Source organism: Lathamus discolor, chromosome 5 (assembly GCF_037157495.1).
Source record: "Lathamus discolor isolate bLatDis1 chromosome 5, bLatDis1.hap1, whole genome shotgun sequence".
Taxonomy (NCBI): Eukaryota; Metazoa; Chordata; class Aves; order Psittaciformes; family Psittacidae; genus Lathamus; species Lathamus discolor.
Genome location: NC_088888.1, coordinates 1,095,938 through 1,110,125, shown reverse-complemented (window position 1 = coordinate 1,110,125; position 14,188 = coordinate 1,095,938). Strand labels below are relative to the sequence as shown.

Here is a 14,188-nt window from a genome sequence, read left to right as displayed (position 1 = left end):
AGGTGATCCTGCCCCTCTGCTCTGCTCTGCTGAGACCCCACTTGCAGCACTGTGTGCAGGGCTGGTGTCCTTAGCATAAGAAGGACATGGAGCTGTTGGAGCCAGTCCAGAGGAGCCCACCAGGATGCTCAGGGGCTGCAGCACCTCCTGTATGGAGCCAGGCTGAGAACACTGGGGCTGTTCAGCCTGGAGAAGAGAAGCTGCGTGGGGACCTCAGAGCAGCTTCCAGTATCTGAAGGGGGCTACAAGGATGCTGGAGAGGGGCTCTTCATCAGGGACTGCAGCGACAGGACAAGGGGTGATGGGTTCAGACTGAAACAGGGCAAGTCCAGGTTAGATCTAAGGCAGAAGCTCTTCCCTGTGAGGGTGCTGAGGCGCTGGCACAGGGTGCCCAGAGAAGCTGTGGCTGCCCCATCCCTGGCAGTGCTCAAGGCCAGGCTGGACACAGGGGCTTGGAGCAAGCTGCTCCAGTGGAAGGGGTCCCTGCCCGTGGCAGGGGTTGGGACTGGGTGATCTTAACGCCTTTTCCAACCCAAACCAGTCTGGGGTTCTAGGACTCATCTTATCTATCGGGTTTCATGTTTTAACTCAGGCAGGGTGTGGCGGGGGGGCCTCAACGAAGCCCCTGCTGGCCCCTCGCCCACAGAGCGGCCCTGACAGGGCGAGCGGGCCTCAGCCGTGCGAGGGGACACCCGGCTCTGCCCCCAGCACGGGCGTTGGAGGAAACGAGCGGGGCCGGGGCCTGGGCCTGGGCCCGCGCCCGCCCCCCCGCCCTCCCCAGCGCCGCAGGGTGCCGCGGCGCGGCCCCGGAGCACGGGCACCGTCTCCTCTTTGACCGCTGAGGGCGACTGCGCCGGCGCCAGACTACAGCTCCCAGCGCGCCCCGCGGGCCGTGACGTCAGGCCGAGGCGGGGCGGAAGCGGGTTTCCCTGGCTGCGCGGCCCGGCCCGGTTCCGGGTGTCCCTGCCGCGGCGGCGGCGGCGGCGGCGCGGGGGGGGGAAAGATGGCGGCGGACTTGGAAGCGGAGGTGCAGGCCATTGACAAGAGCCTGCTGGAGTGCTCCGCCGAGGAGATCGCAGGGGTAAGCCGCGGCCCGGCCCGGCGGGGCGAGAAGCGCTTGGGGCCGGGAGAGAAAGGAGCGGGGGCCCGCGGGGCCGGCTCCGTCCTGCCGGGCCGGCGGTGGGGCCCTGTGGGCCGGGAGCTGTTCGTGTGGCCGTGGCGGGGCCGAGCAGGTTTCGGGGTGCCGCTGGCCGGGCAGGGTGCGAGCGCAGCGCTGGCGCCTCTCGCTGCCCTCGGTCGCCGGCGTCGCTGTTGCAGCAGCGGGGTCCGCCGGAGCGCACAGCCGGCTTTTCCTGTTGTTGTGGCGGCTCCCAGCCAGCCGCCCGGGCGCGGGTAGCCCTGCCGGGGCTTGGCGAGCAAGGACGGCCGCGGTGGCAGCGAGGCCGCCGCTCAGACCGCGCTCCTTCGCTTGCTGCTTCCTCGCCTTCTCCAGGCAGCCGAGAAGCTCACTCCTCCTGCCTCGTTTGCTGCCTTTTCGCTTGCAGTCGTGCCTCGGCGTGAGCAGGTTCCTTCTTCCCTGTTTATTTAGGTCGATGTCTGGCCGCAAATAAGGTTTTGCAGTGCTGAGTTTACGGGGTTCTTCTTTCTTCTGGGATATTCAAGATGCTCTTCCAACAAAGGGTTGCACTGGTTAAGCTTAGGGCTGTTGGAATGGGGCGTTTGTGGAGGAAATAGTAGTGAAATAGGGGTAATATTTGAAGTAATCTAGTGGTGTTAATATACTTTTCTCGCTTTTATAAAGAGTAGTTGAAAGTGAAGTAAGAAGAAGTTTTCAGAAAAACTTCTGTTTCAGGCACAGATGCCAGACAACTTGTGCATTTGAGAGACTGGATTTATGTATTGAAACATTGGGACTGCTCCTGTTCATATCTGTAGGTTATAACACGAAAAACCGCCTGTGTGTGTTTCGGTGAGAATTACATTGATTGCTTTCCAGAAGAAAATACAAGATAGTGTTAGACTGCATGACCTCCAGTGGTCTCTTCCTACTTTAGCCATGCTATGATTCTGTGCTGTGTTAGAGTTCAGATTATGCTCATATCTTTACAATGCAGACAGAGGTGTGATCAGATGGCCAAATGTGCATCCTTAGCTATATCCTAGCTAGTTTAGCTCCAGGATTAGGCTTCTTTCTGCTCAAACCAAATAGTTCATGAAGCACATCATAAAGTAGCCCAAACTAAACTCAGACTGTGTTGTCTTTGTGAGTAGCAGATTATTTTTGGGTCACATTATAGATAATCCCAAGGCAAATGTGCGAAAGTGGAGCACATTTAGGAATTCGCTACAGGTACAAGCACCAGCTTAAATTTGGTCACTTCTTTCTCATTTTAATCCTCTGTCATCACTACCACAAGCTATAATTGGCTTATTTGTATTACATGTTTTCTTCTCCTAGTATCTCTTTATTTTAGATGTGGATTTAATAGAAGCCCCGATGGACCATTTGGTCAGTGCTTTTCCAGGACAGTCAAAAATTGCTGCAGCAGAGTGAGGGGGCAGGAAGTGACAACGGGTACACTTCCCTCTTTGGGGAGAGTGCAACATTAGCTTTTCTTCTATGTGACCTCAGGTTGCAAGAGAAGACAAACACCAATTGAAAACTTGCCTTGAATACAAAATGCTTTTGTTGAAGAAGAGATTGCCACATTTTGAGTCGTTTTGCTTCAGTCCAGTGCCTCCTGGGCAGCACAGCAGACATACGCAATTCTACATTCACAACAGGACTTTGTCTTACCTTCCTGTTTCCTTGTCCTAGTAGCCTGTACTTCCTTCTGATATTCCTTGAGCCAGGAGCTGGTTTTCAAAGCCTTGTGCACAGTTATGTGTGTAGAACTGGCTCCAAAAGAGGTTTAGGTGTGATGACGTTCAGTGTTGCCACACCTAACTTTCAGGCAACTACTCCCAGAGTTTTTGGGGATGGGAAAGCTGTTTACCTGAGGAACAAGAATTTTCTCTGGCTAGGTATTTGTCTGAGCTTGTAGGGTAGCTGATGTGCACAGTATATGTTCTAGGTAGAAAGCAGTAGTGTGTTACTGCATTAAAAAGCTAAAATTAAAAGTGCTTCTTTTTTTTCCTGAGAAAAAGGCAGGTGTAATAACATGTGCCCTAGAAAATAATCTAAAAATGATCTTATTAAATGGAAAATATAGAAGAGACAAACTCAGTTTCACTGTGATTAGGTCAGTTCCTGGTGGTAGGAGACACTTGGCGCAAATGGTGAGAGGAAAAGATTAATGAGCTAGGGGGAAATAAGCAGTTGTGAAAGCCTTATTCATTTGCGTGGTATTCTCTGCATCCTGGTGAGATTATCTGTAAACTTCTGGATTGTTGGATATGGCTTTTTGGCAGCCTTTTCTCATGGACTTCCTTGGAAAAAAGCTGGCTGAATAAAAATAATTGATCGATACAGAAAGATTTAGTAGACTGTTTGTGATTTTAAGGATTGACACTTAAGGAAAGAGAAGTGAGGAGAAAGCATCTTAGTCTACTAAGGGCTGTGCTTACAGCTAAGTTGTTTGGTGGTTTTAGTATCAATTTCTGCTTTAGAAAATGTAGTCTGGTAAATTAATGATCAGTAATGAAATGAATATTAGTAAGTGAACATCATTTAAAAAAAACCCAAGGGCTAAGTGCTGTGCTGCCTCTGGCTGTATCCTAAGGAACTTACTACAACCATTGTCTCAATCATAACTTCTTTAGAGTAAGTCATAAATAATTCAGAGTAAATCAAGCTGTAACATTTGATTACCAAACCCGCTTGTTTTGGTATAATTAATTCTTGGTTTCCATGTACGGTTTTAGGTTGATTCCAAATTCTTGTTCTGAAGTTGCCAGGGGGTATCTGGTTGTCATATTTACAATGAGAAATGGCAGACTAAGGCTGTTTATGTAACACAGGCTTTAATCAGTGCACACTTACACTATGGGCTTGCTCCCAGTTGTTTATTTCAAAAGCCTTGCAACCTTAATTTACAGTTTGAACCTTTATAAAGTTGTAATCCATAAGGCAGACATAAAACAAATGTTGTCCTAGAGGGTTGTTTTACTCTGTGTGTGTTCAAGGGGAAAAAATCCCAAATTCAACAACTGGCAAGAGCAGTGAGTTTTTCAGTGGCTTATGGCAGCTGCAGATCTTTGTCTGTTAGCTTTTAAAAACCTTTACCAACATCGTTTTTTACAATTCATTGATTAAGAGAATTGTTGTGGGTTGGCCCTGACTGAACACCAGGTGCCACCAGTGCTGCTCTGTCACTGCCCTCCTCAGCCAGACAGGGGAGAGCAAATACACCAAAAGGCTCGTGGGTCAAGACAAGGACAAGGAGAGACACTCACCAGTTACCGGCACAGGCAGAACAGACCCCACCTGGGGACATTAAATTGTTACCAATCAAACCACAGCAGGATGATGAGAAATAACCCAAAGCTTAGAACACCTTCCCCCCACCCCTCCCTTCTTCCCAGGCTCAACTTCACTCCCGAATCCTCCACCTCCTCACCCTGAGTGCCCCAGGGGATGGGAATGGGGGCTGTGGTCAGTTCATCACACATTGTCTCTGCTGCTCCTTCCTCCCCAGGGGAGGACTCCTCGCACTCCTCCCCTGCTCCAGAGTAAGGTCTCTCCATAGAAGACAAGTCCTGCATGAACTTCAGCATGAGTCCTCCCGTAAGCTGCAGTTCTCAAACTGCTCCAGCCTGGGTGCCTTCCATGGGGTGCATCCTTCAGGAACAGGCTGCTCCAGCCTGGGTCCCTTCTACAGGTGCATCCTTCAGGAATAGGCTGCTCCAGTATGGGTCCTCTTTGGGGTCACAGCTTCTGCAGCAAACCTGCTCCAGTGTGGGCTCCTCTGTACACAGGCCACAGGTCCTGCCAGGAGCCTGCTGCAATGTGGGCTTCCCATGGATTACAGCTTCCTTTGGGTATCCCCCTGCTCTGGTGTAGGGTCCTCTATGGGCTGCAGGTGGAAATAACCGCCATGGGCTGTGGGGCACAGCTGCCTCCGTGTAGGCTGCACCACAGGCTGCAGGGGAATCTCTGCTCTGGAGCCTGGAACACCTCCTCCCCTCCTTCACGGTCCCTGGTGTCTGCAGAGCTGTTTCACAGTTGCTTAGGTGTTTTTTCCTCACTCTCCCTTCTTTAATCTGTTATCCCAAAGGCACTACCACCATCACTCATGGGCTCAGCCTTGGCCTGTGGTGGGTCTGTCTTGGAGTTGGCTGCACTGGCTCTGTTGGACGTAGGGCAAGCCACCTCTGCAGCCCCCCTGCTACCAAAATTTGCAGCCACACAAACCCAGTCCAGGAATTCATGGGTCTAACATCACACTTGAAATAGTAATAAAGTTATTTTTGTGGTAGGAGAAACCAAGTCCCTTTAATTTTCACAGGTGATGTGTTGAAATTCAATGAGAGGGACCGTTACCTAATGCTGTGTTTGCTGTTCTCCTTGTACTTTTTGTCTTTGGCTGTTCCTTGCCAACTCCAGGCTTCTGTTCCTCCTGTGTCCCCAGCTGGCAGCATCAGTCTGCACTCAGAGAAATGCTACCAGCATAGTCTGGGCCTTATCCTAACAGTCACTGCTAATCTTGGACATTTTCCTGGTCATGCATCCCAGAGGAAAATTTGTAACAATTTCGTCTCTTAAATCTTGTGGTTTTGCAAAGAGTTTTGTGTGTCAAAAGGATAAAATGTGCAGGCAGGGAAGCTAATGAATCCTTTCTTGATGTCTTTCTGATCATCTAGATTTCACACTTAGAAGGAAGTGTGTCTTTCTAGCTTTGCATTGCCAGTTTAGTTTGTTTGATTTAGAAATTAAAAAGTCATCTTGGTGCTAGAACTGTGATTGGTATTTTTATTAACGAACAATTTGTGTTCTTATTCCTTTTCATTTGAAAGAAATGGCTGCAAGCAAATGACCTTCAGAAAGAAGTATACCAGCATCTAGCCTACTATGTACCAAAAATTTACTGCAGGGGGCCTAACCCTGCCCCACAAAAGGAAGACATGCTGGCACAACACGTTCTGCTGGGACCCATGGAATGGTACCTCTGTGGTGAAGATCCTGCATTTGGTTTTCCAAAGCTTGAGCAAGCGAACAAACCTTCCCATCTCTGTGGCCGTGTTTTTAAAGTGGGAGAGCCTACATATTCTTGCAGGTAGTTCAATTGAGCATTTTGAAGTGTTTAGAATTTGGAGTATTTGTAATTTAAGCGAACGGTTTTCAGTAAGAATACACTGTCCTCATGTAAAGTTCATATCCCAAATGTAGTTCAAAGTAACCTTGCAGTGTTTCATGACAGCTTGAGCCAGGGGAAAATGACCGCACTACGGATCTGTAAATGGTAAAATATGAGTTAGCAAAATATTGAGTATTTTCTGTACAAAAGAAATATAGGATTGTTCATCAGGGACTGCAGCCATAGGACAAGGGGTGATGGGTTCAGACTGAAACGGGGCAAGTTCAGGTTAGATCTAAGGCAGAAGCTGTTCCCTGTGAGGGTGCTGAGGCGCTGGCACAGGGTGCCCAGAGAAGCTGTGGCTGCCCCATCCCTGGCAGTGCTCAAGGCCAGGTTGGACACAGGGGCTTGGAGCAAGCTGCTCCAGTGGAAGGGGTCCCTGCCCGTGGCAGGGGTTGGAATTGGGTTATCTTAATATCTCTTCCAACCCAAACCAGGCTGGGATTCTATAAGATTAAGAAAGTGGTTGGGGTAAACTGTCAGTGTGATTTAAGCGCATTAATCGTAAGTAAGTGGACAGGTTTGTGTGCATGTTATCGAGGTATTTAATAACAGCTGTCAGAGCTGATGCTGTATTTTTGACCATTTTCCATGTTCAACCAATCTATTGGATACTAAAATAGGAGTACCAGCTTCTTGTTCCATCCCTACCTCTATCTTTAGGTCTCTTTAAAAAATGCCATTTTACTTGAAGGCAGGAAACCACTAACCAATTCCAAATAGTTAAAAAAAAAATCCGCAGTTTTAAGCCAGTATATCCCTAGCTGTATATTAATTACCTTATCTTCTCTTTCCTGAACTGTCTGTAGTTTTAGTTTTTACCCTCTCTGCCACAGATTCTTCTTGTTTTGTGTGTGGTTTCTACCACTCTCTCAGACACTTGAACACTTGGTGGGTTGGCAGAGGGAGGGTTATGTCTGTTTCATTGCAAGGTTTTGTTTTTCTGGGTTTTCATCCCTTTCATTTAGGGGATGGAAATGATCTTAGACAAATGTTACTGTCTAGTAGCCTCCTCTTCGAGAAACACGATACCTTATTGGCCTTACTCTCTGAAGCTCTGTTTCGGGGTGGACTTGAGATAGTTTACTTGGTAAGGTGCCTCTTCAAGTAGAATAGGGTAAGGAGGATGAAGACTTTCAAGAGGCTATAAAAAGAATTTCCAGAGCTTCTTTAGTACCTTTTTATGAAATCTGGTCCCAAAGAACTGAAAAACCAGAACTAGTGTTTTCATTTAAGTCAAATTGCAGCCTAGAAGTAATGTGTTAGTGAATGAATTCTCTTCATATATACTAATGAGAACTGTGGGAGTTCTGTTAATTTCTTTTAAACACCTGCTTTTTCAAGACAAACAACTCGATATATAAATGATATCCTTGGGAATACTGTCAGGTATGTTGAAAACAGAATAGTGCAAGCCATTGATGTAGAATTTAGAGAATAAGTGAATGTACTATTCATACTCCGTGTGTTTGAGTAGAAAAAAGATTTAAATACAGCGATATAACCATAACGTCATTCAGGTTAGAAAGGATGTCTTTGTAGGCCGTCTTATCCAATCTTCTGCTCAAGTCAGGGTCAAAAGTCATTACAAAATAATTTTGCTGTTGCTCTTACCAAGGTAGCGTTTCATCTTCTTTGGACTAAGTACAGAATGTAGATGTAAGACTGTTCATGTTTCCTGTTGTGCATTAACAGTTTTCTTTGATTTTATAGCTGGTAATGAAGAAGAGTGAGAGTTTAAACTTTTGTGGGGTACAGGAAAAAAAATGGTTTTCTGAGTCCACGAGATCCAGTAACAGCAGTGGCTTTTCTGTCCAGTTGGGAAGCTTACAGGTGTGCTTTTAAGTATAAGCATCCTTGGCAGATGGTACTGAATTAGTAAGTGTACTGCCACAGGTTTAGATCTCTGAAGAATCAATACCCAGTATTGTATAACTGATCTACACAGTCTTGTAGGTATTTTGTTGCAATAAGTTTATTTTTTTTTAATTTAAGAAGAATTACCAGGAAACACAAATTAATCTAAGTCAGAAGAGCTTCATATCGTTGTACTTTGACATTTTCATCTTCAGTGGCTCCTCTAAAGAAAACAAATGTGAAAATGATACTTTACGCAGAGTAAGTCCTGGTTGCCTGGTTATCTTTCAGTGATTAACCTGGTTGAATTTATTTGGTGAAATGAAATGAAGAGAATTCTTGATAATAACATTTCATAGGAGCTCTGGTGTTTTCTTTTAAACAAAATAAATTGCTTCTCTGATTTCTTATTCTAATAATAACCATCATAAGACATTCATTCTTTTGGTAGTTATTTTTACATTGCAAAACCTGACTCCCTTAATCTTGAGGTGCTTTAAGTCATTTGTGTTACACACGTTCATGTATTTTCAGTGTTCTTCAGGGAGACTAAATATAATGCATAATTCTCTTGTTCATTCATTTACCCCCTTTTGCTCGAAATATTTCTTCTATCTAATATAGCAATGCTTGTAGACAGGACCTTATGGTCTGTGTTCTCCTGGTTCAGGAAATTGCATTCTTGGACCTCTTCAGTGAGCTTGTACGGCTAAACTTAGAAGCAGAGGTTTGATGTAATCTCTTGTGTGCTATCTTTCTTTCCAGTGTTCAGTGCAAAAAGTGTCTTCTCCAGTTGCTGGAGATTGGTAGTGCTTATACTCTGTACTTGAGAGAGCTTGCTTGAGTTTATATGGTGTTCTGGAATTCATCTGTTTACTTGCTTGTATACTGGTCTCATCTGCTGAATTCAATGGCTATATTGCCCAAATATACATGCTTCTCAAACAATACTGTAAAGCCTCTTCTTTTATGAGAACAGATGATTTTATTCTTCATTTGTTTCTCCCTTCTTTCCTTTCCCTTTTTCTGTACTTGAGCTGGGTGGTTCATTGGTGATACTTGAAAATTACCTGTTGTAAAAAGTGTAATTAAAGGCAAACCCATTTGTTTAACGCTGCTTTTTTGTCGTTGTTCATTTCTTGGTGTTTTCAGGGACTGTGCAGTTGACCCAACTTGTGTGCTATGCATGGAGTGCTTTCTTGGAAGTATTCACAGAGAGCACCGATACAGGGTTAGTAATACTGCTGGAATACGTGTTGTAGTCATTAATTTTGCATATGCAGGAAACTCCTTGGTTAAGAATGTAGAATTCTGAAATGTTGGATGGACACAAAGTTTGGGGTTCTGTCTGCAATAATCTTCCAAGAACTTGAGTGTTTTGATTTGAGTGTAAATTCAGAAAGTTAACACTTGAAAGTAGCAAGCAATTGCATTTTATGCACACCAGTTAAGCTCACAAATGTGTGTTATCTTTAAGATGTGAATTGGATGCAGCATTAGAGTTGGGTTTTGACTTGATTTCACCATGATGTTTGACTATCTTTAAGGAATTGAAAAACTTTTAATAAGAAATGTTTTACTTAAAACTAGGGGTTTTTTTAAACATCTGAATTATCAAAATCTATACAATACCAGCATTTTTGTTTGCTTTTGAACATAAAATAGAAAACTAAAACTGTAGATGCTCTTTATTTTAGTAACATACTGCTATTAGTAGTAGAGATGAGTTAAAAAAAACCCTGCAAAGAATCCCAGGAAGGCCTTGGTGTGTTTTTAAACTAAGAAGCTGAGTGAAAACTCTCAGTGCAGCCTTTCTGCAGATCAGTTTCTGACAATACTGCACTGCCGTTAATGTCAGTCTGATCATTGCGTGCTTACACTGAGCTTTAGGATTTAGGAAAAAACAAAACACCAAACACAAACCCAAAACAAAAACAAAACCCCAAACAAGAAACCCAGCCCAATTTGCTAATATCAGCACGCTTCTTGGATGTAGGTTTTCAGTTCGCAAGCGTAGTGAATTAGCAAGTCTTGGTGACATCCAAAAGTGCAAGCAAATGTTCTTTCCAGTGTCCATCTGTAGGGTGTACCTGTATATACAGAATGTACCTGTATGCCAGAAATAGGTGCAAGCGGAATTCTTCTATAAATCAGTTAATAGTTGTGGTTCAAAAAAAGTATTATTACACTTGTTAATTTGGGGTGGTCTTAGCCTTAAAATAAATGGTACTAAAACAGTGTCAATATATCATTACAATTTTCAGATACTTTTTTCTGTGCTTGCTAAGACTTACGTGAACAGTGTCAGTTTTGTCTGTGAACTCCTTTTACTAAAAGCAGCGCATCTTTTGCTTGCTGTGTAGTAGTGCTATATGAAACAATTCAGCTTTGTTCAGATTACAACTGAGAATCTGGAATAGTGTGGATGGCATTGCAAGTCATAGTGTCAAAACCCCTGACATCCAGGAGAACCCAGCAGCCCTCAGGTGGGGCAGGATGGAGGGGTTGGAAGTTTGGGTGATTTTGTTTGGTTTTTGTGGGGTTTTCTTTACTTTTCTTTCAGCATAAGCAAACCGATGAAGTAGAAAAGCATTCAGCCACCATAGAAGCAGGCATATTTTCACTGTGCTACTTTAATAGGGTACTGGCTAAAGCTTCGTCATGCTTTTGTAGTTTAGCTATGACTACTCATGTCTTAATGTGCATGTATGTATATGCATATTCACCTGAACTGCTTTGTTTTAAAATAATTGTAGATGACAACATCAGGTGGAGGAGGTTTCTGTGACTGTGGTGATACAGAAGCTTGGAAAGAAGGTCCTTACTGTCAAAAGCATGAAATTAACACTTCAGAGACTGCAGAAGAAGAGGTAATAACAGTTGAGGCATTGTGTCTCAAAACATCAGCTGTGTATATATATGTGTGTATATAAATCATTCATATGAAGTTATTTTCAGTCTTGTATACCATGCATAAAAGGTGGGAGGAAATTCAGTAGTAGTATTTAACCTCACTGTGTTAGACAAAATTAGTGCCTAACTTAAAGAGTTATTTAGAATTACATTTTCTACTTGAAGGCTTCATTTTGTATGTTCTTGGTTGCCTCTGCAGCTTTAGTTCTGTTTCTTTGTTCTTCTGTTCTATTCTGAAAGGTGAAGGGAGTCTGCTGCATGATAAAAAACATCCACGTGTGATCGTGTGCGTGAGGAAGCTAAGTTAAGCTGTCTGTGCTATATGTGTTCTGATTCTTACCAAAGCAAAGTGCACAGCTTTTTAAAATCAAAGCAACTTGTTAAAGGAAAGCCATAATGGAGATATAAGATAGAGGTCTATGAAAGCTTGTTTGGTGTAGAAGGTAAATAGACAACAGTACTAGTACAGGTGAATTGCTGACTGTCAAGGGCCTCCTGGAGATAATGCAGACTTGAGTTCTGGAAAGATAGTTGTCATCATTTTTATACAGCAGAAGCTGTGGTCAAACACAAAATTAGGTACTAGGTAATCATAAACCAGGAACTGGGCTACTGTGAAACATTTTAATTGGCTAGCAGTTACACATACTTAGAAATACCAAATGAGGAATTGAGTCAGTGACCCAGTATATGCCAGGTGACCTGCAGGGCATGCAGTGTTCCCTTTCTAGCTTTGTAGAGCAGGGATTAGTTGTTCTGAACATCAAACATTTGAACTAGTAGAAGAATAATTCTTTCAGAGGAGTCTTTTAAATGTTTTCTGTTCACACACAAATCCCTTGAAATGGATTGGAAGGAATGGCAGTGGTACCTGTACTCTACCTGATTCAGAGTTGGCAAATGGTTCTCATTTGCTGTTCCAAATGGTTGCTGTTGGCAAATGGTTCTCATTTGCTGTTCCAAAAAGTAGACTTTGCAGACTGAGGCAGTACTCTTCTTCCTTCCCCTCCTCACTTCAGTTCCCCCACCTGCAGCAGCAGCAATTCTCCTCTGGCAGAGAGAGGAGGATGAGTTTGTAGTGGCTGCTGCTGATGTCAAATGGAGATCACCCTGGAGAGCGCAAAACAAAGACAAGCGGGTGCATAGTCTGCATACAAAAGGGGAACAGCTCACTGTAAACAAGACTGGGACATGGGGAGCTCATTATCCCAACCCAAACCATTCTATGATTATGAAATGCATAGATATATTTAGGCATTCTATTATTACCACAGCATGTTAGAGATGCGCAGCATCCATCATGATCCCAGTGTGCTGGTTTTTGTAGAAACTTGGGTAGAATAAGACTTGCCTCTCAATACATGTATATAAAACAATGCAGTATATGCATATATTATGTATGTGGCTGTATTCAGCATTTTACTAATTATTGGTAAGCAGGACAAAATATACAGTGACTTCGAATTCTGCTTTGAAGATGTTGTGGAAAAAGCAGGTTTTCTTACAGCTGAGGTTAGAAGATCTTCAAAACTGTCTTAGAAGGTGGGAATAAAGACAGTGAAAATGGAGAAGTGAGTGGAAATTTGAGTGATTAGAGACCAGTTAACATTTTGGTATTGAATGCTGGATTACTGCTTTGGCGGTTGTTAGTGAAGAACTGGAAGAAGGAAACTGGATGATTCTTGACTCTGTTCCTTTCAAATGTGAGGTCATTTAGAGCAAGTCGTTAAAGATGCTTGCATCATTTTGACAGAGAGGTGCAAATGTGACAATTTCTGTTGTGAATTTCATTTAAGTTCCCAATTGCTCTTTTTATTAATTTTCCAGGACCCTCTTGTGCACTTACCAGAAGATATGGTAGCAAGAGCTTATAATATTTTTGCCATCACATTTAAATATGCAGTAGATATATTAACGTGGGAAAAGGAAAATGAATTGCCTGGCCTAGAAATGATGTAAGTATAGTCCTTGTCTTCTGCCTCTTAAAGGTTTGCAGATATTAACAATAGCAGATGCAGGTTTTGATTTTGAAGTACTTTTTCTGCCTTTCCTAAATTGTCAGGAATATTGTGCAGACAATGAAATAAAATAATTATAATAGATTTGTTTTTCATGTTTTTTATTCGTGTGATGATACAGCCCATTTCTTTCCATACTGATGATGAAACAATATCTTTGTGATACCTTTGTTCTCTTAACATTGAAAAGGAAGTCTGAGCAAAATACAGCACTGTAAAAGAAGTGGCAGGTTAATTTTTAATGATCCAAGTTACTGAAATTCTGATAGAAAAAGGATTTTGTACTTTTGGTGATCGACTTAAAAGTTTTGAACCATTCAGACTGTTTAAGTGGACTGTAGCATCACAGTTATCATGGATTCGTTAGTATCTTTGTGTTGTGTAAGAATGCTGTGTAACTAAAGGATGGGAATCAAAAGATTGCACTGAATCTATGTAAGCTTAGTAAGTTGTGGCTTTGAGGATTGTGGAGTTTGGGCTTTTTGAGAGCCTGCCAAGGTTTTATTGTCTTATAGTACCTTTATGCCATATCAGGTGTGGTAAAATAACGCCACTATGGGTGACATCTCCCAGAAGCTATGGGGAATGCATTGAGCACAGCTGCACTGGAAGGCAAATTGTTCTTCTTAGTAGGAAAATGTCAAGTCATAATCAACAAATGTTGACAAATAATACTCAGACTTAAGTGTTGCCTTAAGATTTTACTCGTTTGGGACTTAGTTCTGCAGGAAAGATGCACATTCCTGTAGAAGTTAGGGGTTGTCAGATTGAGTTGTGTTCCAGTATATCAAAGGAAGCTCAGGCTTAGGTTGTCTGCATGTTAGAAAACTTGGTTAACCTAGAAGTATATATTTAAAATTGCATTACTTTGAATTATATGAATTCAATTCTTGCTTTGAAGTGAGAAGAGTGACACTTACTACTGCATGCTGTTTAATGATGAAGTCCATACCTATGAACAAGTTATTTATACTCTTCAGAAGGCTGTCAACTGCACGCAGAAGGAAGCTATTGGTTTTGCAACAACAGTAGATAGAGATGTAAGTAAATGTATGGCTAGAACTTGTGATTACACTTACCCTAATGTTGATTTGATATGACTAC

At 43.2% G+C, this 14,188-nt stretch overlaps 1 protein-coding gene across 3 annotated transcripts in view; it reads left to right on the top strand.

Moving 5' to 3' along the window:
* The first annotated feature begins 942 nt into the window (after positions 1 to 942).
* Positions 943 to 14,188, top strand: part of UBR2 (ubiquitin protein ligase E3 component n-recognin 2) — a 56,976-nt gene continuing 43,730 nt past the window's right edge. For all 3 annotated transcript variants that reach the window (XM_065679302.1, XM_065679303.1, XM_065679301.1), the window contains exons 1-6: positions 943 to 1,081; positions 5,956 to 6,215; positions 9,306 to 9,384; positions 10,910 to 11,023; positions 12,894 to 13,021; positions 13,986 to 14,124. In XM_065679302.1, the coding sequence (XP_065535374.1) occupies positions 1,004 to 1,081; positions 5,956 to 6,215; positions 9,306 to 9,384; positions 10,910 to 11,023; positions 12,894 to 13,021; positions 13,986 to 14,124 (798 nt within the window). In that variant the 5' untranslated portion in view covers positions 943 to 1,003. The remainder of the gene's footprint in view (positions 1,082 to 5,955; positions 6,216 to 9,305; positions 9,385 to 10,909; positions 11,024 to 12,893; positions 13,022 to 13,985; positions 14,125 to 14,188) is intronic.